The sequence below is a fragment of the Polypterus senegalus genome, chromosome 6 (genome assembly GCF_016835505.1).
Source record: "Polypterus senegalus isolate Bchr_013 chromosome 6, ASM1683550v1, whole genome shotgun sequence".
NCBI classification, from domain to species: Eukaryota; Metazoa; Chordata; class Cladistia; order Polypteriformes; family Polypteridae; genus Polypterus; species Polypterus senegalus.
This window is the reverse complement of record NC_053159.1, coordinates 158,605,824-158,632,191: the sequence shown is the minus strand read 5'-3', so window position 1 is coordinate 158,632,191 and position 26,368 is coordinate 158,605,824. Positions and strand designations below refer to the sequence as shown.

The following is a 26,368-nucleotide window of genomic DNA, read 5'->3' as shown; positions in this document are numbered from 1 at the left end:
GATAAAACACAAGTATTTACCTTTTTTGTTTCTCAATGTGTTTTATATGCATTCTTCAAATTGTTCTTCACACATTACAAATAGTAGGAAACGGGGATTAAATTGTTACTTACAAATAAATAAATAAAAACAAGCCACAACAAAGGTTTAGAGAAAAAATCTTGGTTAAGTAGAAAAGTGCAAAAAGAAGACATATAAACCAAAAAGAAAAAAAAAAAGCTAAAGATTATTTCCACACCTAAAAAGGAACGAAGGTAAGAGGCATTGTGGCATAGCAATTGAGAGTTTGGACTTCAAACCCCCAGGTTGTAAGTTCAAATACCATTTCTGACACGGTGTGACTATAAGCAAGTCACTTCACCTGCCTGTGATCCAATTGGAAAAACAAAAGAAATGTAACCCATTGTACTTCAAATGCTGTAAGTTGCTTTGGATAAGTGTGTCAGCTAAATAAAGTAATGTAAGGTATTGTAAGAGATGCAAGCTTTCAGCTCTACAGCCTTCATCAGGGATGTGAAGGCCACACAGCTGAACTGTTCTGGCTTTTACTGTAATCTTCACCTTTTGTCCTTTGCAAGCACATGCTCATGCAGCCCTTCAAGGCATCATAAAATAAACACACATCTTAGAAACAACCAATTAGTAAAACCGTGGTAATGATACTGCAACGTTGTGCATCCGTGAAAATTAACAGGGGAGCTTTTTCTTTTACATGGTGCTACAAGAACTCACTTTTTACTTGTTTACTGGTTAAGATGAACAGGGTAAACGGTTAGACTCAAGCACGATATTCCAAGAAAGAGCACATGACATGGCAGGATCTAATCAGTAATATTTTAAAATAAGCTCATTAAGCACAGAGAATTTATTAATTTAGGTATGTTTACAAGCCTTAAATTTTACGCCGTTTGACTTACTCTCTCTCTCAGGGGTGGGGATCGATCTGTTCTTAACTCAATTTTTCTTTTTGTAAAAACTTGATTGCTTTGTATGGATTGCAATAAAATAAAAAGAAAAAAAAAAGAAAGAGCACATGATCTCACAAGCTGAAATGTGATGGCTCAAAACTTTGCTAGAAAAGATCCTATCAATGAAAATTAAAAAAAAAATTGTGTAGTTTAAATTATTTTACTTTTCATAAAGCATCCTTACTTAAATTTGTAACAGCAGGACATTAATGCAGTAACGTTCCAGTAAAATTGTTCTGTTGGTAAGAAAAGGAAAAAAAAAACACATGACCCTATACAGCTGTTAACTGCATGACACGTGCCCAATCAGGTGAGGATTTACTGCTTGGCCATCACAGTACAGAAATATGATCAAGCCTTGAGAATGTGCCTCAACTTACTTTCCAGTTCTGCTCTCATTAAGTTATTGTCCTTCTGATCCCTGGCTAGCACTAGGTACCATTCTTTGTTTCTTGGCTTCCTGTCACTGCCATGACAACCCCTAATCAACCTCCTGGACACAAGCTTTTGTAATGAATCCATTATGTTAGGCTTGGAAAGATGTGCTCAGCATCTTTGGGTAAGAAAGAATCTTCCCCATTACTGCATCAGAAACAGTCCCTAAGCTTCTGCTAACTGTGTGCTTCGTGGTGATGTCTGATGAGCACTCAGTCAGCTCCCCCCCTGCACGCAGCAACAGCAGAAGGATACATCACCATAGTAAGCCAATTCCACGAAGACTGCATCTTTCTCTGCTCACAGCAGCTCCCTCAGAAAGCGTACCTCATTATATGTACTATAATATTTTCTTTTTTTTTCTGCTAGAAGGCAAGCAAACAAAGTGAAAGACGTACACATCGGATATACAAACAGAGTGGTCAAATTAAAAAAAAATATAAAGGAAGAACAATAAGTTCTAACAGGTATTGATCTGTAATTCTACTATTTCACCTTAATAAAAGGACAAGAATCTGTGTGTGTTTGTGGATCCCGTTGCTGTGCTCTGTTATATGTCATTTGTATGGGATGTGTATAAGGGGAGGTTAGAATGAAAAATGCAATGCTTTTTATTACTACATGTATTAAAAAATACGTTTCAGTAGATGATGAAATGCAAACATTAATGCTTAATATGTCACTCAGAATGTAACTGCCAGAAGGACTGGGATCAAGTACTTGCAGAAATCTAAGTATGATTATTAAGATTTCAACCTGTCTTAGATGGGTAGCAGTTAGTGATAAAAATAACAAAGAGTATATTGTACAATATTCACTCACCTCTAATAATTCAACATTTGGTAAAATACATTTTATATACAGTAATATAAAAAATAGCAAAACAAGAATTAATTATTTAAATATGTGGATTGTAATAGTATTCACTCTCCCAATGCGATAAGCTCATATGAACTCCCTACATCAGGACAAAGTAACTTAACTTAGCAAGGATAGGAAAGGGAAAAAATGAACAAGGTTAAAAATGATAAATGGCAAAGCTTTAATGCTAATCCAAACCTTAAAGTGTTTGTTCACAAAGTGAGAAGACTGTTAGCTCTAAGAGAAATACTAATACACTCACTAGAAATGTTTCATTGTATCCACAATCTTGGACAACCATGAAGCTCTTGACATTTATAATCATTCTTCAATGTTGTCACATAGTCACAACTTCCAGTTGTCACGTGATAGCAACCAAAGACAACAAAAGACTGCTACAAGTACTGTAGAACAAAGTGAGCATTGGTCATTCTTGCTTTTCTAGTACACCAGCTCTGTTAAGAAAGCAGATTTAATAGGCATGCAGGCATTCAGCTATGCTTTCGCCCTCTTGTAATCCATACTAAGTGAATGAAATCCAGGTAGTATCATGATCTACCTGGACTTCATCTGATAACAAAGGTGTTAATCAGAGTTGCACTCAGATCTTTCCAGGAGCCCCTATGTAGATCTCTTGACCTAGAAGGAGCAAAATAGACTCAGGAAAGGATGAAAACCTATAATCTATACTAATAAAAGGCAAAGCCCTCACTGACTCACTCACTCATCACTAATTCTCTAACTTTCCGTGTAGGTAGAAGGCTGAAATTTGGCAGGCTCATTCCTTACAGCTTACTTACAAAAGTTAGGCAGGTTTCATTTCGAAATTCTACGCATAACAGTCAACAACGTCCGCCACGTTGAACTTCCTTATTCATGGCTCCATCTTCACGAAATTTGTTAGGCGGTTTCCCTGCGCTAACCGAAACCAATGTACGTACTTCCAACGTCACTAATTCTCCAACTTCCCATGTAGGTAGAAGGCTGAAATTTGGCAGGCTCATTCCTTACAGCTTACTTCACTTCACTCACTACAAAAGTTAAGCAGGTTTCATTTCGAAATTCTACGCGTAACGGTCATAACGGTCGACAACGTCCACCATGTTGAACTTTCTTATTTATGGCCCCATCTTCATGAAATTTGGTAGGCGGCTTCCCTGCGCTAACCAAAACCCAATGTACATACTTATTTCGGGGGTATGATGCCACTGTCAGCCGCCATATTGAACTTTTCAACGGTCTTTGTTACTTATGGGCCTATCTTCAAGGAATTTGGTACGTGGGTTCCCAACGCTAACTGAATCCTACTTACATACATATATACGTCCATAGCCTGCAGCTCGGTCACTGTGTGAGGTAGCGTTGGGTCCCCCATCCCAATGCCTCCCATGTTATTGGCTGCCTGCCTGTATAAGGCCGTCCATCGCTCCAGTCTCTACATTCCCTTCCTTGCTTCCCCACGGGATTCACGTCTCCCTACTGATAACTACAGCCTTTTTATTTAATCCACGGCTTCTCCGCTGTTTTATTGTTCATTTATTACGATTATAGTTATTGTGTAGGTATTTTAGACTTACTTTACATTGTTCAGGTACCCATTTCCTTTATCATTCCAACCGTACCCCCATTAACATGTCTATCGAGGTGATCACCATCGATCAAAGAACTCTCACTTACCGAGTGGTGCCCGGAGATGGCACCTACCTTTTCCATTCTTCTTGTTACATATTGCACGGCCATATCAGGCTCACTCTTGATATCTGGAGGAACACTGTGTCTTATGTGTTGAATGACTGGGACAGGTTCAAGGTGTGGACTGATGACGGTACAGGAGATAATTATACTACACAGAAGCACTATAAGAGTAAATGCTTAAGCCCTTCACCTATGCATCTGCATGTGAGTTGATGGCTGCCGCTGAATTGTTCGGTTGTCGCTTTCAAGTGTATCGAAATGGCCAAATATTTTACACCTTTCGACAACCGCCAATGCCTCTTAAACATCTTAGATTGACAGGTGACGATTTCAGTAGTGGACATTTTGATGTTTATGAATGTTTAAACTCTCAAAAGCTGGATGTGAAGTTATCAATGAAACCGGTTGTATGTTTACAACGCTTGACAGATGCCGAATGTCTCTTCAAAACAAGTCCTACAAATACTGTCGTAATTGAAACAAACCATGAAACTCAAACCGATTATGACAGCAGCAATCCAAGCTGTGAGATTTAAAAACAAGATTACTTTTCACATGGCCAACTGTACGTTGCATGATTAAGAGTAAGCTCAGCGCACAGCTTGGTCATATTACAACCGGAGGGCCGAACTCACAATGTGGTATACAAAGAGATCCTTAACAAATAATTATTGATATATTTTCCCTCAGTTTAAAAAGGTTTCATTTTGTTCTTAATAAAAATTTTAAGGCAGTAATTCACCGCTGCGAAGCGCGGGTATTTTGCTAGTTATAATTATATAAGGAATAACAACTAAGATGGACAGAAGCACTCTCCTATTAGAAGACACTGATTTTGTAACTGGAAGTGACTTTAACTCAATCAGGAGAAGATTCAACCTTCCTTTAAAACTCTCTGCATGGTCCTAAAGCAGCTCTGGGATATTCACTGGGCATTCACTAAACTCCCTAGGCAACTATGCAAAATGATCTTTTGAAACTTAAAAAGTTATGAGCTGGTCTTCCTTGGAGAGCCGAATCTGACAAACTCTTCTCTTTGTGAACCTGAGCCTGAAGTTAAGACCCAGCCTGTCAAGTCAAAGCTGTGTGACAAGGCTGAGTAGCCATTACTTCAAAAAGGGAACTTCATCATCTAAATTCTTGGCCCAGAATGAGTAATGCCTTTTCCCTAGGAAGTGGAAAAAGACAGTAAAAGACAAGATAAGGAAGCAACAGCACAGCACTGAAAGCAAAGAGAAAAGTGCACTCTAATGCAACAACAACAAAGCAAAACGGACCAACAACAAAGCAAAACTCGGCAAAACATTGGACATTATCTATAAAGACATAGTATTGTAAACTATTTGTCTATGCCTGATAAAGTAGAACTCTAAATACCAGTAAACAGCCAGTCTATGTTATATGTTTATCTGTATAGTCTGTCTGTGTCCAGTCTTATATGCCATTTCTATAAGTCTTGTATATATCAATAAATTGTATTATTCTCTTTCTTAAATGAGGGCGCTTCAGTTACCATGATACAAGTCTAAAGGCTGGAGACCTATAGAGAAAGGTAAGGTAAATAAAGTAGGAGCCTTGATGAATTATTTGGTTAATTACAGGTATTACTGAAGGCAAAACTGAAAATGAATTTACCAACTAAAAATTTCTTTTCCAAATCTCACTTTATTATGACATTGTCCTAGGTGGGCATCTTATTGATTAATAATCATAAAATATCCTACACTACTAACATAGGAGTACCTGTGACATAGAAAAAATATAATGTCACACACATGCGATTGGGAGGCAGCTAAAGGGCCTGATTAATAGTAGTATCATGCCAGACCAGGGGGTAGCGAGCTGCACTGACTTTCTCTCTCAATCCTCTGCAGACCATACACGGAAATCCCACTCGCCACCGACGCCTATGATGATGTCAATTCTGGTACTGGCGCTACTGATGATGTCACTTTCGGTACCTGCACCATTGATGATGGCACTTCTGGTCCCAATGACACCACTTCTGGGTCCGACGCCGCTGAGGTTTTCACTTCCGGTCCCGATGACGTCACTTCCTGTCGCTGCCTTTAAAGCTGCCATCTTTCCATCCTAAAATCAGTTCTGTTTTGGTTTTAAACCTGTCAAGAACTCAATACAATTTTACCCATTTGCAGCCAGGGCACAATATATGGGTGGCTGCCCCAAACCTTTTTGATGTCTTGGACTATTCTTGTGAGAATAACAGTAAATATGACACCTTCAAAAGGGATCTAAAAGTAAAAAAAAGTACACAGCTGAATTTAGCACATTCTCAGTCCTACAAATGTTCAGGAAACAACGGGCTAAATGCAAAATTAAATGTAAAATAAAATAATGTCATAACACACAGTAGCATAGGGAGTTGTTCTTAGCGTCAAGTCTTCACATTAAGCAAATTTGTATGAAGGTGTGCCTGTGCTTTTGTCTAACATATTCTGTTAGTCACTAACAGATTTTTACTCCATACTGCTGCAAAGAAGTCCAGTACCAACTTGCTGTCATCACTAGACCTGACAATGAGGTTTCAGCTTGTGCCATTTCTATTTTTACCTTGTTACCACAGTTTATTTGCTGCGTGTTCATGGTAAAGCTTAAATCCAGACTTCACATTTCTTGCTGTAATTACATCTAAATCATGGAAATGTATACTGTAGCTTCTTCACCTTTATGTTCATAATTACACAACTTTTGAAGGAGCAGGCTAAACAGGAACATCATCCCCTTAATTATTGATTTGCAGTGCTCATTGACTTATGCCTCATTATGTCCCACTTCAGATTTAAAGAATTTTAGTGTTGAATTGTTTTAAAAGCTCCTTAGACTTCATGGTTCCTTGGAGCCGACTGTGTGACAGACACAACTTACAGAGGATGGTTTTTATTCTGCATTTAAAGCAGATGAGTAAACATGTGAAGGCCAAGAATTATTATTATAACTTGCTAATTTAATTCAGTTTATTCTTGTATAGCGCTCTTCAATGATTACAGACACATAGTGTTTATGTAGATTTCTAAACATGATATGGTTACACTAATGTGCATAACATTAAAACATTTACATATATAAACACACTTGTTAAGGAAACACTGCCCTCTTGACTATGAACAAGACTATTAAATCTAAATGTGTCAGTTTATTTTCTGAACTTTAGTTTATTTTGCCAACAGTAGCATAACAAATTATTTATTCATTCATTCTCCAAACATTTCGCCTAATAAGGGAGAGCTTAAATCTGCAACAGCAGGTACAGGGCAGGACTAAACATAGAATGGAATGACAGTTGAAAGAGGGGAACACACACACTCTTTTGTACAAGAACTGAGAATCAGCCTTACCTACATATCCTGAGGTTCTTGGCAAGACTTGTGTCACAAACACATATTTAAAGAAGCACAGAATGTTTTCTGAAGATTTTTTTCACAAGACTTCAATCACTAAGAACATCTCTAAACAAGTGGTTTGGACACAGAGGTAAGCAGTACATTATTTATGGTGAATCTATTAAATTAAAGAGTTGTGCACTTGTTTGCCATGGTACTAGAGATTGGTGACATGTTGCCTGTTGGTTGGTCATGTAAGCAAGAATTTCACTGTACTCTGTTCATGTGAGAGTACTACTCTAGTATTAAAACTACTACTGCTACTACAACTTTGGGATTTAGCAGGAAGAAAACCAGCTCAAGACTCTAGAACTCTATGCTAACCACTAAGTCCCTGATGTACCAACCTAAAAAATTAGCTGTGTGGCCATCTCAGAATAACTTTTCTCTCAGTACCCCATGATGATTTGCAAGGTCAGCGTAACATCTTAAAGCAGTAACAGCCACGTTGCATGAGGGTGTCATTACCCGATCTACACTACCTGCCTGATAAGTGTCATGTATGTGCTGAACCTTCACACATGCATACTATAGCGTTCTTCACCTTAGACTTCATGGCGTGGCCCATGGGTAAATAATTTACATATGTGTGATGTCAATACTTAAATTGGTACTCCTGCCAGATTTGCACCCCACATGTATAAACAAAAATAACAAAAAAACACAGTATTTTTATCTGAGAGGTACATTAGGTACATTATCTGACCATAATGAGAATATTAGAAAAATAATACAGCTCAGGTTACCACAATAATCAGCCCAGCATATTTGGCAGACAGTTTCCAAGTCGTGATAGACACTTGGAAAAACCACTGCGAAATCACAATTCACTCAAAACTAGTTCAATTTCTCCTTCTTCATTCACTTCATTGCATTTCATAGTTTGCTGAAATACCCAGAACATTTCTACATTTTTGCCGAACAGAGAGAGTTGATATGTTTGGATAGAGTAAGTATGACATCAATAAAGAAAACCCTACGCAGAATAATTTCCACTAAATATTCTTTGTGTCTTTGACTACCACCTCACTAATAATTCCTTAAATTTATATAATGTTTTCTCACTACTCAAAGAGCTTTACATAGTCAGTTCCATCCATCCATCCATTATCCAACCCACTATATCCTAACTACAGGGTCACGGGGGTCTGCTGGAGCCAATCAGGAAACAATCGCTGGGCAGGATGCCAACCCACCGCAGGGCACACACACACACACACACACACACCAAGCACACACTAGGGACAATTTAGAAACGCCAAAGCACCTAACCTGCACGTCTTTGGACTGTGGGAGGAAACTGGAGTACCCGGAGGAAACCCACGCAGACACGGGGAGAACATGCAAACTTCATGCTGGAAGGACCCGGGAAGCGAACCCAGGTCTCCTAACTGCGAGGCAGCAAGGCTACCACTGCACCACCCCATAATCAGTTCCATCACCACTAATGTTAAACATTATTAAAATTATACTAATTACATGCAACTGATACCCACTCATACAGTCAGCTTCTTGGAGCGTTGTTACACCTGTTGTAATGATTTTCGGCACTGAACGTACAACAGATTCTGTAGCCACTAAGGAATATTTTGGGTGCTTTGGCAAAGTAGCCTGGGAGTACAAAAATTCCTTAATCTGAGCTATTTCAACAGTGTGAAAAGGGAAGCAAGAAGAAATTTGTTGGTAGACTACTAATGGGTGTTAACAGGTACCCTCTTCATGCTTGCCTGTTGAAATTTATAAATAACCTGCAGATGGTGGCTGAGGAGCAAGAGAATGCAACTGCAATGCAAGATATAAGGTTGAGTTATTCCATATACTATATATATATATATATATATATATATATATATATATATATATATATATACAGTCATTTCATATATATATATATATATATATATATATATATATATATATATATATATATATAATTCATATACAGATATACATATACTAGCTGTCCCCCACAGCTCCACCCATGTAGTAGTGAAACAGGGCAAACTTTAAAAATCAATAAAAAAAAGTTTAAAAAAAATAAATATATAATTCTGGCCAAGAGGAAGGTAGATATGCTCCTATGTCAAATCTTGCCACTGTATCTCCCCCCCATGTTGGGAGAAAAGCATGTGGCTGTGATATTTCTGGCAATCAGCAACTACCCTCTAAAACTCACGTAGATCTGATCTCTCTCTCAAAAACGTCAAACATTACTCCTTAACAATCTGTAGATGATAATGTCTGTTGAACAAACAGGTACCGCTAGCTAAGCGGAGGCAAGGTACGCTCCAACACATGGTAAGTGGTAGACTGACTCAAAAGGAGGGTGCCGCATGAGTGAGGAGGGCCCCACCCTTTTTCCCTAGGCCCACAACCTCTCTCTCGGATTTGGACAGATAAATTGTTACCGTAAGCGAACTATGATACAGAGCGCAATAAGAAAAGTTGCAAAATCAACTGGAATGTTAAAGCAAATTATAGAAAAAAACCCGATCTAAATCTGTTAAGTAGTTCTCTCATGAAAAGCAGACAGACATACAGTACATACATGCATACATACAAACAGACAGACAGATGTTGGATTTTATATATCTATGTATAGTTATTCCATATATATATGTCTAGTAAATGCACTCAGTACTGTCTGAAAGAATGTGAGAATTTTTAATAAATAATGGAATTTACTTACATTTAAGGATACATGAAAAATTGACATGTTTCAGTCAGGCTATCCAAGAAATGCCTAAGCATTCAATAGAGAGTAAGATAAGTTGTGAGGCATAAGTTTATTCATTTCTTTGTATCATTTCCATCCATCCATCCAGTTTCTTAACCTGCTTGTGCAGGACAGGGTTATGGGGTGGCTGGAGACTATCCCAGCAAACATTGGACGTAAGGCAGGAACACCACCTGGACAGGGTGTCAGATCATCACAGGATGGATGAACACACACACACACACTCCAACAACATGGCAAATTTAACAATGTCAATTCACCTAACCTTAATGTATTTGGATTGTGGAAGGAAACACGGGCAACCAGAGGAAACTCCAGTGTGGGCAGCATATAAACTCCTCACAGAAAACACTCCGGTATTCTTGTATTAGCTCACTCACTGGTTTTGCTTGCTATTGAAAAGGGTGCTGCATGCCTTAATAAACCACAACACTGCTATTATCTAAAAAAAAAAAAGGGCTTTTTTTTCTAGAAAAGTGTGACTTTCCTTGATGCTGTGTCCTTTATTTTTCTGTGGTTGCTTCAGAAACAAGTATGTGTTTGATTTTGTGCTATATGGTTTGTTATACAGTATTATTAAATTATGTTATATTAACTTTATATTGTTTTTCACCAATATTTTTTACCTTCCACAGGAGAACTAATGTGTCACTTTATAATGAAAGTATTGCCAATCAACTGTTTTCCAGTCGACTTATGATCCTTTTTTGTAGGTGACTACAAGGGTGGGATTAACTAAGAAGAACTTTATGTGGCTGCTTAAGAAGGGTTTGGGGAAACATTATTTGTATGTCAAGTACATTCATTATAAAGTCGGCCATTAATCTCGGTCATAGAAGACAAGCGTTGGCTAGCATGGGACGCCTTGGTAATGGAAAGGTGAAAAGAAGACCACCACCCGGAGCCATGTGCTCCCCCAGTCTGACAGGTGGCAGCAGCTGTCTAGTGGGTCTCACACATACATGCTCACAGGGCTTCATGGGAACTGGGACCCTGCTGGGTCTCATGGGGACCACTAGAGGGAGCTGTGGGGAGGAGGTTTCCTCATTTTAGGGAGGTTTTGCCCGACCTGGTAGTGTTTTTTGGATGCAATGTGGTAGCACCGGAAGTACTCCTGGGTCCGGTATAAAGGGAACCACTCCTCCTAACTCAGTGAGTCAGAGTCGGTGGGGAGGGACAGGATGATGCTCACTGAGGAGGAGTGGAGAGAGAAGGAAAAAAGAGAGAAAAAGAGAAGGGTTTATTGTAATTAACAAAGATACCTTTATAAGAGAGGTATTTGTCCAATAAATTATTTGTTTGCACCAGGGCCTTATGTTTGTATTGTTGTGTCTAGGGTTTGGAGTGCCAGTACACCCCCTATTAGTCACTTCACTAAGATTCATCGTTTTCAGGAAATGCACCCTGTTGTTTCAAAGTTGTGTGTTTGAAATGATGGATGACTTGCATGAACTTCACCAAAGCAAATTGATCAAGTTCAATTCAAATGATGCTGTTATGGCATCTTTAATTAAAAAACAAGTAAACATTTAACCTGAAAGTATGCATAAGAGTGTACAAAAGTTTTAAACTACTAGCAAGGGAGTGGTGACAAATGCTCCACAAGATACTTTATACACAAAGAAAAAAAGGAATATGGGTACACTTGAACAAATAAAAATTTGAAGCTGAAAAATAATTTGTAAAAAATATAAACATAGACATGCTACTAAAATGCAATAGTTATTCTTACTCAGTTTTTTCTAGAATTATATCCAATTGTTTTTATTTAGATAATAAAAACACATCTAATTCAGGTATTTTTTACTACTGCACAGCTAGAATACTAACCTTCAAAGAAATATACTGTCAAAGGAAATAATCTGTAGGGCTGAGGAAAATGTTCCTAAAAACTTCCTGTCTTGTATAATTTCTAAGAATCCATTTTTGTAAATGGCTATTACTACATTCTTCCACAGTTGGGCCGTGACTCCCATCCTTTAGCCTGCTAACTGTCAGGCAGGACTGAGTGATGACATGAAGAAAAGTGTGAGTCTGCATGATAAAAAGAAACAGATGAAATGTTAAAATGATCACCAATCAGATATACTTGTATCTGATACATTATGGAAAAGAAATGAATAAAAAGCAGCTAAATCTACCACAATGAGAAACACAGATGAACAAATATTATGTAGTAGCATCACACATTTGTGGAAAGAAATTCTCATTCAGCCTAAAACATCTGAACTTGGATTCTAAGGATAAGAGAGGCAAACATACATTTTCTGTTTTGAAAATCTGAAACATTTAAGAGTCACTCAGTTTCAACAATATTACCTATATTTGTTTTTATTTTATCTACTGCTTTAATTTATACAGTAAATAATATTTAACTTATGAACACACATTTTAGGGAAAATGAATGTATGCCATGGTTGTAAAAAATTGATATAACAATATCAAACTTATTCTTTACTTATAAAAATAAAACCTTGCCAACTTTATCTTCAATGCTGCTTTTTTATTATTTTAACTCTCATTTGTTGTATGGCTTTTACAATATGTGATCACATTTTTATCTACCAATCAGAAAATGTAATGCCTTTAAACCTGTATGCTAATACGACTACAGCTTAGCAAGAAATTAATGTATTTTTACATGGTCTCAGAAAAATACAAAATAAATGCAAACTGATTTTTCTTTCTAAGAACACTGTTAAATGAACAATTTTACTTGAAAAATAAGAATAAATCACTGACATCTACTGTAATATTTTTTTACTCTACATATTAATTTTTTTGTTAAAAATTATAAATTGGAATCACCTTTGTCATACTGTATTGGAAAATGTGATGCTCCATTACAAATATAAAGACTCTCTAAAGGAAGGTTGTCAATAAGATTCTGTCCAAGATAAATGTCATTATTATTAAAGGGCAAACACCTTTCATCCCATATCCACCCATGAGATGGTAATCAGTGAGGAAAGAGGCCATTTCCTAGAATTAAGTTTCCTAATGGAAACAGCCCATCTGCTTATTACCTGCTCAGTTTAGGACAGCTCATATCACTAACTAGGTTTCAATGTTTTACTTTCTGCCATGTTTTCATCGGATTACATGCGCTGTATTTTAACTGAAGCCTAACATGCTGTTTTGAGATGTTAGCTCCATGTATTCTTGTGTTTTCCTTCTTAAGTGCATCATATTTTTCTTCTCTATGCAAATTTCAAAAGTGTGATTCTAACACTATATAAATGACAACTTCATGTAACAAATATTCCCAAAGACTCCATTTTGTTCATAATTGCTTTACGAATCCAGCTGCATAATTACACAGTGAATCTGTTAATGGACAGACTCTTAGCAGCAAGTGAACAGAAGCAGCAGAAATATGAAAATTACTTCCAGCATAAACCAATGCATTAGTATTTTTCCAGCAGTTTCCTGGGAAACAGACCCAAATGTATTTTTTATTTCTAAGATATAGATAAATGGTTATTGTGTCTCCCACAGATATTCATGTTTTACATGCCAGAGGCTTAATATAAATGTTAGCACACCAGAGATATTTACTTAAAAAAAAAAAGTTTTCTTTTATTGTCTTTTAATGTTTAATTCAGTGAACTTTGGGTAGTATACTAATATCAAAACAACACCAAATTAAAAATGATACCTTTACATCTAAGTTAACTGAATGTGTATTAAAAAAGGGTATCAGTGATGGAGTAATCATCAGAAGACTTGCATGTTGATTATCTGCTATGAAGAAAACTAACAGAAGTGAAGTGCCACTCTTCAAATTTGAGGAGGTTTTATTTATATGTGCTCACCAGGGTCAGCTGAAGGATTCTGTACGCTGTTGTTAAGTACGCACCATCCACAGTCTGAAGGCTGGCCTACACAGCATGACATGCCTATTCAAACTATGTAGTACACAGTTAAGGTAATTTGATTGTGAAGAAATGAAAAAAATGCACAGACTGGTTTTGAATTTCGCTTTTACTGAGACAGGACTAAAGCAAGTGAGTAGATTAATGCTTTTAATCACAGTGATTCCTTCAGAACCTCGCATATCCCTGTAGCACACATTATCAGGACTAGTACAAAATGATTTTTTGAACAATGTCTGACCATGTGGTTAATGTTTCTCATTTATCTTTTTATTGATTAATTGAATTGTTTGTGACAAAAATCAACCCGCTCTTTTGCTTATATAGTTTTCAAATACTTTTTCATGCACATGATTGACAAAGTCACTTGTGAAATACAGCACCTCTTATATTCCCTTTTACAAGCCTTCCTTATTAGCTAACAGTTGCCTAAAACAGCTAGCAACATTACCACCTTGTCCTGTAGTCCATTAAAGTCAATAAAAGAGACATGAGTATTATCTGTAGTCCTGGAAATGGAACCATGGATTTGAAGCTTGATATTTGGATAGGTAATTTCAAGGTTTTTACCAAAACAAACAACATCAGATATCTTCTTCTTTCAGCTGCTCCTTCTAGTGGTCGCCACAGCAGATCACCTTTTTCCATCTCTTCCTGTCCTCAACATCTTGCTCAGTCACACCCATCACCTGCATGTCTTCCCTCACCACATCCATAAACCTTCTCTTAGGCCTTCTTCTTTTCCTCTTGCCTGGCAGATCTATTCTTAGCATCCGTTTCCCAATATACCCAGCATCTCTCATTCTGTACATGTCCAAACCAGAGCAATCTTGCCTCTCTGGCTTTGTCTCCCAACCGTCTAACCTGAGCTTCATTCCTTCATTTCTAAACCTGTCCATCCTCAACACATCCAATGCAAATCTTAATATCTTTAACTCTGCCACCTCCAGCTCTGTCTTCTGCTTTCTAGTCAGTGCCACCTTCTCTAACCCACATAACATAGCTGATCTCACTACCATCTTGTAGACCTTCCCTTTCACTGTTGCCGATATCTGTCTGTCACCAATCACTCCTGACCCTCTTCTCCACCCATTCCACCCTGCCTGCACTCTCTTTTTCACCTTTCTTCCACAATCCCCATTACTCTGTACTGTTGATCCTAAGTATTTAAACTCATCCACCTTTTTTTTTTTTACAGAAACCCCAAACTACTGCAAACAGCCTCTTTACTACAATGACAAATTAGTGGTCCAAGTAGCCTTCGTGACTGTAAAATGGGCAACTCGTAGCCAAGTGGCTGTGTTAATGGTTGTTTAACCATATCTTACTATATAGGTCGTTTACGGGATTAGTTAAGCTCACTGGACTTCCAGGGGGTCTTTTCCACCCTGTTTAGTGTATACTACTCTTTTCATATTCCTCCATACAGTTCTCCACAAGAAACAAAGTAAATTCTTTAAGGGATAAGTACATTTTGGAACTGTTTATTAGGGAATGTTTCTTCCAGAAAACACCCTGCTGTACAATATCTTCATTTAATTTCATTTTGAAATATTTTCATTTTACGGGTATCTTTAATTTAAACAATGCAAAGGAATTAAATAATCAAATTGTTCAATAATAACTTGCATGAGAAGAACCCTCTTTAAACGGATTTAGGGAGAAATGCAAAAATAATAGTGGACTGAAGAAAAGGCATCAGACTGACAAGTATAAGTTTATAGTTGTTGGAAAAAAAAACAAGAAAAAAGCTTTTAGCCTGTCTGAAATTAGTACTCAAATATATTCCTCTATACTGATTATATGCTTTTCTTTTTTTTTGTTTCTTGCCTCGGGATATTCTTGTAGATTCATTAACATAAGATTCATCTAAAATAAATACCAAGAGCATGCTATCATTATTTTCAATCAGATCCTTTACAAGCAAATATATTGCCAGAAATGTAATTGACTCTCTTGTCCCCTGAATGCTGGTTAACAGAAACAGACATAATATGCAAATGACTCCATCTTATGACTAAAAATACTACTCAAATGAACAGCAATACGTTCACAAAATAAGCATCTATAACACTGTAACAGGACACGAGTAACACTACCTTTGAAAAGACAGATTTTAAACAACTGACTTACCTGAAAATTATATTCCCATTTACCTACATACTGTTTTTTAAAATAGAGACAAAATACATGTCATACGACTTATGCTTCAAATTACATTTGCAAAAATAGTTTTCTTCAGATTTCCATTATTCTGTTTTTTCCATTCAATTATAATAAACATTTTGACAGCAAGAAAATGCATTATTACCATATTACAATAAAACACTGTAACTTTTGTTTTTTATTTTAATAAATAAACCTTAGAAAAACAATACTGTGTTAATGCAAATACATGTGAGGCCAGCTCTTACCATATTGTAAATCCATAAGCTTATCTTGTTCACATAATTTATTTCACAGTAATGTCAAACAGTAATGTCTTCTATTCATACTTATCCCACCCTCAATTGAAGCTTATGCCAGCTAAATTGGGCAAAAAGATGGAACCAGCCTTGGAATACCAGTGCACCTAGAGGAACAGTCATGTTCACTTATTCTCAATCACGTCTGTCCAATACGGGGTGCCTATGGGAAATGCCACTCAGATGGACAGCAGCATGCAGAGTCTACACACAATGGCTCAGTAAACTTAGAGAGAGTGTTGCCACACCCACCACATGACAAACCATCTTAGGATCTCAGATTAGGACCCGAGTACAGCCATGCAACGGGTGACACCTCAGCATCACACTAGTTCAGATGGAATGGAACAGTGTAAAGTTGTTTTACGGTGGCTACAGTGCCAATCCTGACACCAACCCTCAAATTTCACTGCAGATTGGTCGTCTCCTGGAAATATAAAGCAATGGCAGTATCCACTGGAATACACAGCCTCCTTTTTTGAGAACAGCACATCAAATTATGTGCATACACACACATTTTATAAACATATGTAATATGTATACACACATCCTGTACTTGTATATCACACCTATCAGTACAAATAGAGACAAACATGCACACACACACCCTGGAATTTATTCATGACTAATTAAGAATAAGCTAATCGAGCTTACCATTAGAACACTGAAGAAATGGCTGCTGAAAATGGGGCTTTGTGATCATATGTGAATAATAAATTAAAAATCAGTCATTTCAAGCAGTTATAGCCATTAGAAGTGTTAGTGATGTCATGGCTATATTTTTAAATCAATTTAATGGTATCTTGAAAAAAAATATGTAATAAACTACTGTATATCAAAAGCAGAACAATTTCATTTGGGCACAAAACTGGAGCAAGCACTGGACAGGATGCCAGTACACTGCAAGGCACACTTGCACACACGTATGTTCATACAAAGAAATTAAAAACGTTGAATTAAACCAATGCAGATATCTTTAGGGAGTACTGTAGTATCCCAAGGAAAACACAGGTGAATGTGTAAACTCCACACAGGGATTAACACATGATATTTGATCTATGAGGTAGCAGTACCAACATCTGTCAACAGTGCCATCCAAAAGTATACACATGTATTTAAGCATTTGGTTTGTCATTGTAAGGCCCTGGAGTCACCCTATTTTCCCTTTCAGACTCCTTACAATGTAGGCCTTCTCATCTATAGCTCTTGTACGCTTACTCTTACCAGCCTGGTCACTGTTATAATTGACTGTTATTGTAGTTAAATGGTTAGATTAAGTACCAGAATAGGCTGGAGAAAGAGTTTCACTTTTTATTCCTAAATTAATTTTAGGTTTCCAATCATACCCAAATTAAGAAAAGTAAAAATGTTGACAAAATAATACCAATACAATCTGGATAGTAAACAGTTCATTTTGTTTGGGCTACCGATCTTAGTAAGTTGATTAGTCTCTGGTACGATATTGTTCAGTATGGATCTTGAATAGAAATGGCAGAAACACACAGCAAGCTGTTTGCATAGGGCAGCAATGAGACTACCACATGCCTCAGCAGACCTCCGTTTTATACATTTCTAATGGTCCTTGATACACCTTTTGCACCAGTGTGTGTGTTAATTCCCATAGTTCCCAATGACTCAGCCCACTGCAGTGCTGATAAGTCAGTTCTTGTTTGTTTTAATTTGTTAGTTTTAAACTAAAGGCTAAACATCCATATGAAAAGTTTTATCTTAATCTGGTAATTTGTAAATGGCCTAGAGTAAGGACTGGCTTATATAGCCTATTTCCCCTTGAACATTATTAAAATTAAATTATAAAGACAATCTACAAAATATTTATTACTATAGATGCCAGATATTACCATTTTTTACTCTTTGTTAGAGCATTACTATATCATAGTCCAAGCGAACGTAGTGACTGAGCTGTAAATAAAGAAGTATGGACTTTACATTTCCCCAAGTGTGGTTTACTCTCACATTCCACAGACAGTGTGAATCTAAGATGGGCCAGTGTAAGTATGTACTACCGGACAAAAGTTTCAGAACACCACAGTTTTTCTTCAAATTTAATCAGTTGAAATGACCTAAAATGGTAAAAAGGTAAGTGGTAAACTGCCAAAGGTTTAAATTTAAAGTTTAGGTCAGCAAAAACTGAAAAAAGGAGGAAAAAAGGAAATTTCAGAATATTATAATGGACCTTAATTAAGGAATAACTAGTAGATTACAACCTACAGATGTTCTGCAGAATTTTAATTTAATTTTAATTCTAAGCCATGCAAGCTGAAGCAAACAATTTGCACAGGTGTCCTAACTTCGGTTGATTACTTAAAAATCCTGGCTGTCTTAAAGCAGAGTTGAAACAGACTATGTTACTACATCCTCTGAAATACTACTTGGACAATATTACACTGTGGAATGTTGTAAATTCCAGTGATAATGGCAAGAAATGGCAATTAACAAATAAAATGAGACAGAGCATTATTACCCTGAGAAGTGTAGGTCTTTCCTTTAGAGAAATTGCAAAAAAAAATCAAATTGTCAGTGAGTACAGTGGTGATCTACACAATCCAAAGGCAATTGGAAACTGGAAGAAACTCTGACAGGATGAGATCTGGCAGACCAATGGTCACAACCCAATCAAGTTTCTGAGGGTCAGAAGTTTGCGTGACAGGCGCCTCTCAGTACATCAAAGTAAGTCTCAGTTTCTACTGTGAAAAATAGACTTTGTGCTACAGCTTTGACAGGGTGAGTGGGGGTAAGAAAGCCATTGCTTAAAGGACAAAATAGGGTCTCGAAATACTAGCTGTGAACTACTGAAGACTGGAAAAAAAGTCTTATGGAGCAATGAATTAAAATTTGAAACCTTTGGTTCATCACGCAGGGTGTTTGTACACCATCGAGTTGGTGAAAGGATGTTTCTTTAATGTGTGACACCAACTGTCCAACATTGGTTGACTTTGCATTCTGAATCAAAAGGGTTACTACAGTTTGGCTGGTATATCAGCAAAAGGTGGCTACTTTGATGAATCAAAAATATGAATAAATCTTTTTACACTTGATGATTCCTTGACTTGTTTTTATTAGTTGCTATTGTTTATTTGTTCTATGCTTTGATTTCATAAAACATTAAGACATTAAACTGCGTTCATTTCCATAAAAATGAAAAAAAAAACTGAGTTGTTCTCTAACTTTTAACCAATAGTGGGTTTATATTGAGCGACAGATTGAAATCCCACTCGAAGCTGCTTTCGACTTGCATTCAGTGCTGCCAGGATAGTCTGTGGCCAAAATGGGTTTAAAAAAATGGACAGATGGATAGCTGTTAAAAACATGATTGATGGACTATCCAGAAAATAACACAGCTTGTGATACATATTTATTGCTTACTTTTCCTTAATCAATGAATGATTCGGTGAATTTGGAAAGTGATCCTACAAAATTGAACCTGGTTAACCACTGCCAAGCTACAAAAACAGGTTACTTAATTTGCTTGCAGAGTGCTCTCCTGTTTAGCCCTCAAATCAAACATGAACACTTGAAGCAATACAATACCTAATATTGGTAACAATGAAGCATACACAATTCTACAACTATGCCTGAATAAAAAGGTATCCGATTTGCCACACAAATGGATTTTCAAAGATTCTTTCTTTGATTTGCATTGAAGGCGGCTTGTACCCTGAGCACATTTAGGGGCAAACACAGTCTATATAATTCTGTTTGTTCAAGTTTTGGGATATTGGCCCTTTAAGAATCTGTATTTCATTCTTTTTGCCCTGTAGCTCCTTGACCATGTTCAATTTTACAGTTCTCCTAGAGAAGGTCAAAGCTCTTATTACCTGGGAGATCCACAGGAATTAATAAGACAAATGGAGAACACTTTAAAACTGTTATAACAGAATGCTGTTCAACATGAATATTTAATAGATGTTTGGAGCCCTTTTATAATAAAGAAGAAAGAAATGCTGAAAAATGTATAGACTCGCACCTTGGTTAACTGTAATGGATCCCTTGTGTTTTCAGTGCTACACTGCATATCCACTATGATTTATCCAGCTTCTTTTTAAATTCATTTAGTGTGACAACCTTTTGCCACATTTTTCTAGCAATTCTCAGTCATAACCTTCGTTAACATAATCTTAGCATGTCTAAGTCAGTCAGTGGAGAACTCCCATGAAGGAAGTCACGCAATGTGACATGTCCAGTGACTCACTCCAACTTGTCGTTGACAAAATCTAGTCGTAGGGCTGGGCTGAGTATGCATGAGATCTGACAACCAATGAATGCTCATTTAAAGGTACAATGCATATAATGTATCAATGAGAATTAGGAACATGGCGGTTTTGGACCTAACAAATAGAAGAGAAAAGAACAGATTAGAACAAATCAGCCAAGATGGTATCTGTACTCTCCATACTTGTTAACCAGAACGCTATTGGGTGTCACAAAAATGGCAGAGCATGACGGTGATGGAGGGTCAGCACACAGTTGGAAAATATGACATGTCCAGTGATTCTAAGGTCCGGTCCACAGGGGTGTTCAAATCTTGGTTAAATGAATGCACTCTGAGCAACCTAGGTGTTTAAGTTGCGTTTTGTAGTGGCGCTTAATTGACTTCAATATGATATTGCATTCGCATTTGTTTGCCTCTGGTAAACACCAACCTGCAGCCCAGATTATACTTTTGTGTGTTTACCTGTGGGGGCAGTTACCAGGTAGTCCAGAGTGTTTTTAACATGTGGGGTTTGAGGCTCATCCTTCTTTAAATTCGCGAAATATGGATCTGTTGGCTTTATTAGAACTGAACACTGACCTCCTTGTGTTATAAATTCTCCTGACAATGTGATGTGGGCAGTGAAAACATCGACGCCGCTACGGGGTTCACCCTCTGATAGCATAGTGTGTGTGTAATCTATGAAAGTTCTTCAAATACTGTCAGATGTCAGTTTCGAGTTTTGCTTGCTTGCTGAAGCTGGTCCAATATATATATACATACAGTGTATATATATATATATATATACATACAGTGTATATATATATATATACATACAGTGTATATATATATATATATACACATACAGTGTATATATATATATATATATACACATATAGTGTATATATATATATATATATATATATATATATATATTGTCACGCACGCAGTAGGAGGTCATGGATTGATTCGACAGCACCTGGGAAACCACTCACGCCAGGGAATGGTGGGGTATTAACTTTCTCCCTCTGCTTCCTCATAGGAAAAAGACCGCCCTGCACCATAGGCATGGATGACCGCAGTGCTATACTTCCGCCCTTCCTCCGCCATCTTGCCCTGACGCCATCCTTCCCATCCTCCCTTGCGTCCTTCCCGACATTCCTCCACTTCCGCTCCTCCCCAATAAATGGCCGCGACGCCAGGAGTCGGGCGCGCATTATGAACTGTTTGTTTATGATTTTGACCTGTTTTTTTTCTGTACAATATACGGGCCGGAAAACCCCAACCCTTGCTACTGTCTCTCTCGTCCTTACAAGTGGCGAGTCGGCAGGATACAGAGATCCCGGAATGACGGAGGGACAGGACCTGAACACCGTGCTGCAGGAATGAACGCCCAGCTCCAGGCCCTGCAGCAAGCGCAAGCCGCTACCAACCGGGAGCTGGAGGCCACGGGCCAGGTTAGTGGAAGCCCAACGGGCGAGACCAGACCCGCCCAGGCAGCCGCCTCCTATGGTGCCGGCGGGGCCTTCGAGGACGCCGATGCCTACCTGGGCATGTTTGAGAGGACGCCACCCGAACGAAAGTGGCAGCGGTCCGAAAGTGGGCGCCCATCTTGGCGCCATACCTAAAGGGACGCGCATGGGCCTATTATGACCTCCCTGAGGAGGAGGCCGCTAATTACGACCTCCTCAAGCCCAAATATTGGCCCGCTACGGCATTAGCCCGGCCAGCAGGCGTCAATGGCGGAACTGGGTCTTTGACCCGGTGCGCCGCGCCCAGGCGCTCGAAGTTCTGGGGCAAGATGGGCCGCTGGCTACGGCCAGAGAGCCCGACGGGCGGAAAGTCGCCGAGCGGGTGGCCTGTGAAGGCCTGGTCAACGCAATGCCCAGTTCCCTCGCCCAGCAGGTCCGGGGCACGCTTATCAAACATGTCGGGCCTCCTCGACGCCCTGGAGCGCCAGTTGGCGGTCCTCCACTTGGGGGTCAGAAAAGCCTGCTCGCTGGAACCGCAGGGACGGGCGGCCACCCCGAAGCCCTCGACGCTGCAGAAGCGCCAGCCAGAGCCAAAGAGAGGCCGGGTCCGCGCGCTGTTTCAAGTGTGGCGAGACCGCCACCTGCTGCCAAACTGCCCCCATCACACGCCCGAGCCTATGGACTGCAGCTGGACATCAACGGAGAGGTATTGTACCCGCCGCATCCCTTGGCGAGTCCGGACACGGGAGTGGTGTTGCTAAATGGGCACGCCGTGGTGGCTTTGTTTGATTCCGCAGCAACATTACCATTGTTGCTCGCCGCTTGCCTTACCGCAACAGTGGTTAAAGCAACATTTGTTGGTTACCTGTGTACATGGGGGACTAGGTCATATCGCTCCGCCACTGCTATCTTACCTGGAAGGGGAACCAATCCAAATGACGGTCGCTGTGTTACCTGACCCCCTTCCCAGTGATCCTGGGACAAGACTGGTCTAAAAGAATCAGCGGTAAGCCATTCGCCGCCTCCCGGGCCTCGCTGGATCTTGTCATGAGGGGAAAAGGCAACCTCCCGCGCCTCCACGCCGCACAAGGGCAGGCCCTATGGGCGCTGGTGTCTCGGGGACCTTCCGTGGCTACGGACCCTGACCCGAAGATTCCGCCGGAGAAGGGACTAGCCAGGAACTCTCCCCGGCCCAGGCCCCAAGACCTCTCGCGCCTGGACCATCAATTTCGTCCACGCCGCCTCCTTTAAGAGGGAGCAGTGGAATGATGACTCCCGCGCTTTGCCCGAACGCATTGTTCTGCCTAACAGCTCGACAGCGGACGGATCCACACCGCGGAACCCTTCTTTGTCCTTGAAATGATCTGTTGTACCGAAAGTGGCTACCCATGAGGGCGAGGTGCGGAAGTTGTTGCTAATTCCGCTGCACCTTCCGGGCGGGAGATATGCGAAGTTGGCACATGCTCACCTCCTAGGCCACCTCGGGCCAAAAACACTGGAGAGGATTAAGCCCGCTTTTACTGGCCTGGGATCAATGAGGAGGTCCGCGGTTCTGTCAATCCTGTCCGGAGTGCCAGACCCGCCAGATTCCTAGGAGGGACCGTGCTCCTCTAGTCCCTATTCCCTCGTGGACATCCCTTTGAAAGGATAGGGGTCGATTTGGTGGGACCCTGGAGCCCTCAACCCGTGGCCACAAGTATATCCTAGTCATGGTGGACTATGCCACCCGGTACCCAGAGGCGGTTCCCCGCGCCCGCTAATACTAAAAGCATCGCACGGAACTGGTTAACTTGTTTCACGCTGGGCATACCAAGGAGGTCCTCACGACCAGGGTACGCCTTCACTTCGGATACGCTCAAGGAGGTGGCCAAATTACTGCAGATAAAGCACCTGAAAGCGCCAGTCTATCACCCGCAAACTGACGGGTTGGTTGAGCGATTTAATCAGACGCTTAAGCAGATGCTCCGCAAGGTAGTCAGCGCGGACGGCAGGAACTGGGACCAGCTCCTCCCGCTCGTGCTTTTTGCCTACCGGGAGGTACCCCAGGCCTCTACGGGCTTCTCCCCTTTTGAATTACTATACGGGCGACAACCCCGGGGAATCCTCGACATCCTAAAAGAAGGCTGGGAGGCCGAGGCTCTTCCCTCCTCTAATATTTTGAGTACGTGAGCAACTGCGCCGACCACTCACAAAGATCAGGCCCTCCTAAAAGAGCACGGACTCGGCGCAAGCAGCGCAGGCCGGTGTTACAACCGCAACTCCGCCCTCAGGGAGTTCCGCCTGGGACCGAAGTTATGGTGCTCGCCCCACCTCCCACTCGAAGCTGCTCGCCACTGGCAAGGGCCTTACGAGGTTAAGGAGAGAAAGGACTCGCCGACTATTTGGTAAAACAGCCCAACCGCCGACCGAAAGTGAGAGGATCTATCATGTCAACCTGTTAAAGCCCTGAGAGATAGAGAGGAGCTTCCCAGCCCCGTAGGTCACTCTCCCTTTCACAAGCACAACTGCCCTTAACCTCGGCGAAGAGCTGACCCCAAGCAGCGGCAGGAGTTAGCCCAAACACTCCGAGCCATCCCCGAGGTAGTGAGCGAGTCACCCGCCGGACCGCTGATTGAGCACGATATAGTCACGGAGCCCGGGTAATCGTCCGAGAGGCCCTACCGACTCCGGAGGCAAAACGCAGAGGTCGAACTGAGGTGAAACGTATGTTGACATGGACATAATTGAAGAGAGCCATAGTCCCTGGTCCAGCCCTATTGTCCTCGCCTCCAAGCCAGACGGCTCCTGGAGGTTCTGTAATGACTTTAGACGCCTGAACCAGATCTCCAAGTTCGATGCCTACCCCATGCCCCGCATTGACGACCTCCTTGAGCGGCTGGGTACGGCTCGACATCTGACTACCCTTGACATGACAAAAGGGTATTGGCAAATTCCTTTAACGGCATCCGCAAAGGAGAAAACGGCCTTTAGCACCCCTAGCGGGCACTGGCAGTACAAGGTCCTCCCATTTGGGCTGCACGGGCCCGCACCTTCCAACGCCTGGTAGATAGAGTGCTGACGCCCACCAGTCCTATAGCGCCGCTTACCTGGATGACGTTGTCATCTATTCCGCACCTGGGAGGAGCATCTACTGCAGGTCGCAGCTGTCCTCCTAACACTGGCTAAAGCCGCCTCCGCATAAACCCCGGAAGTGTTTTTGGATTAAAGGAGGCCAAATATTTAGGCTACCTCGTGGGACAAGGACAGGTGCGGCCACAGAGCTCCAAAGTGAAAGACATCTTAGAATGGCCCCGTCCGAGTACCAAGAAACAGGTGCAGGCTTTCTTGGGGCTTGCGGGTTACTACCGCCGGTTTGTTCCCCGCTTCTCCGAAAGAGCAGCACCCTTGACTGACCTGACAAAAAGGGCGCCCCTATACGTGGTGTGGACCGACAAAGCAGAACACGCTGCTCAGTGACCTAAAGAAGGCCCTAACGCCGGCACCTGTGTTACGGACGCCTCATTTTGGGCTCCCGCTTATTCTCCAGACCGACGCCGGACACAGGCCTGGGTGCCGTGCTGAGCCAAAGCGCCGATGGTGTCGAGCACCCTGTGATGTACCTTAGCCGAAACTGATGGACCGGGAGACCCGCACGCTGCAGTGGAGAGGGAGGCCTTGGCCATTAAGTGGGCAGTGACCCACCTCCGTACTACCTGCTGGGTCGCGAAGTTCGCTCTGGTGACTGATCACGCTGCACTTCAGTGGATGTCCCTGCACAAAGAGTCGAATCCGCGGGTCACCAGGTGGTTCCTGGACTTACAGCCGATAAGTTCACTGTCACTTATCGGCGGGCACCCTTCAGGCCAATGCCGATGCCCTCTCTCGTATTCACGACCTCTCGGTTAGGTCCGCCCACCTGACGGTCCTGGGCTAAGGGGGATCGGTCACGCACGCGAGTAGGAGGCATGGATTGATTCGACAGCACCTGGGAAACCACTCCGCCAGGGAATGGTGGGGTATTAACTTTCTCCCTCTGCTTCCTCATAGGAAAAAGACCGCCCTGCACCATAGGCATGGATGACCGCAGTGCGCATACTTCCGCCCTTCCTCCGCCATCTTGCCCTGACGCCATCCTTCCCATCCTCCCTTGCGGTCCTTCCCGACATTCCTCCACTTCCGCTCCTCCCCAATAAAATGGCGCGACGCCAGGAGTCGGCGCGCATTATGAACTGTTTTGTTTATGATTTTGACCTGTTTTTTTTTTCTGTAC

General features: G+C 40.8%; 1 protein-coding gene across 3 annotated transcripts in view; it reads right to left on the bottom strand.

The window, feature by feature from the left end:
- Positions 1 to 26,368, bottom strand: part of galnt13 (UDP-N-acetyl-alpha-D-galactosamine:polypeptide N-acetylgalactosaminyltransferase 13) — a 241,880-nt gene that overhangs the window by 56,154 nt on the left and 159,358 nt on the right. The window contains exon 12 of one of the 3 annotated variants that reach the window (XM_039757432.1): positions 11,928 to 12,131. The exons of the other annotated variants lie outside the window; for them this stretch is intronic. Coding sequence (XP_039613366.1) covers positions 11,946 to 12,131 — 186 coding nt within the window. The 3' untranslated portion in view covers positions 11,928 to 11,945. The remainder of the gene's footprint in view (positions 1 to 11,927; positions 12,132 to 26,368) is intronic. 3 annotated transcript variants of the gene reach the window in all.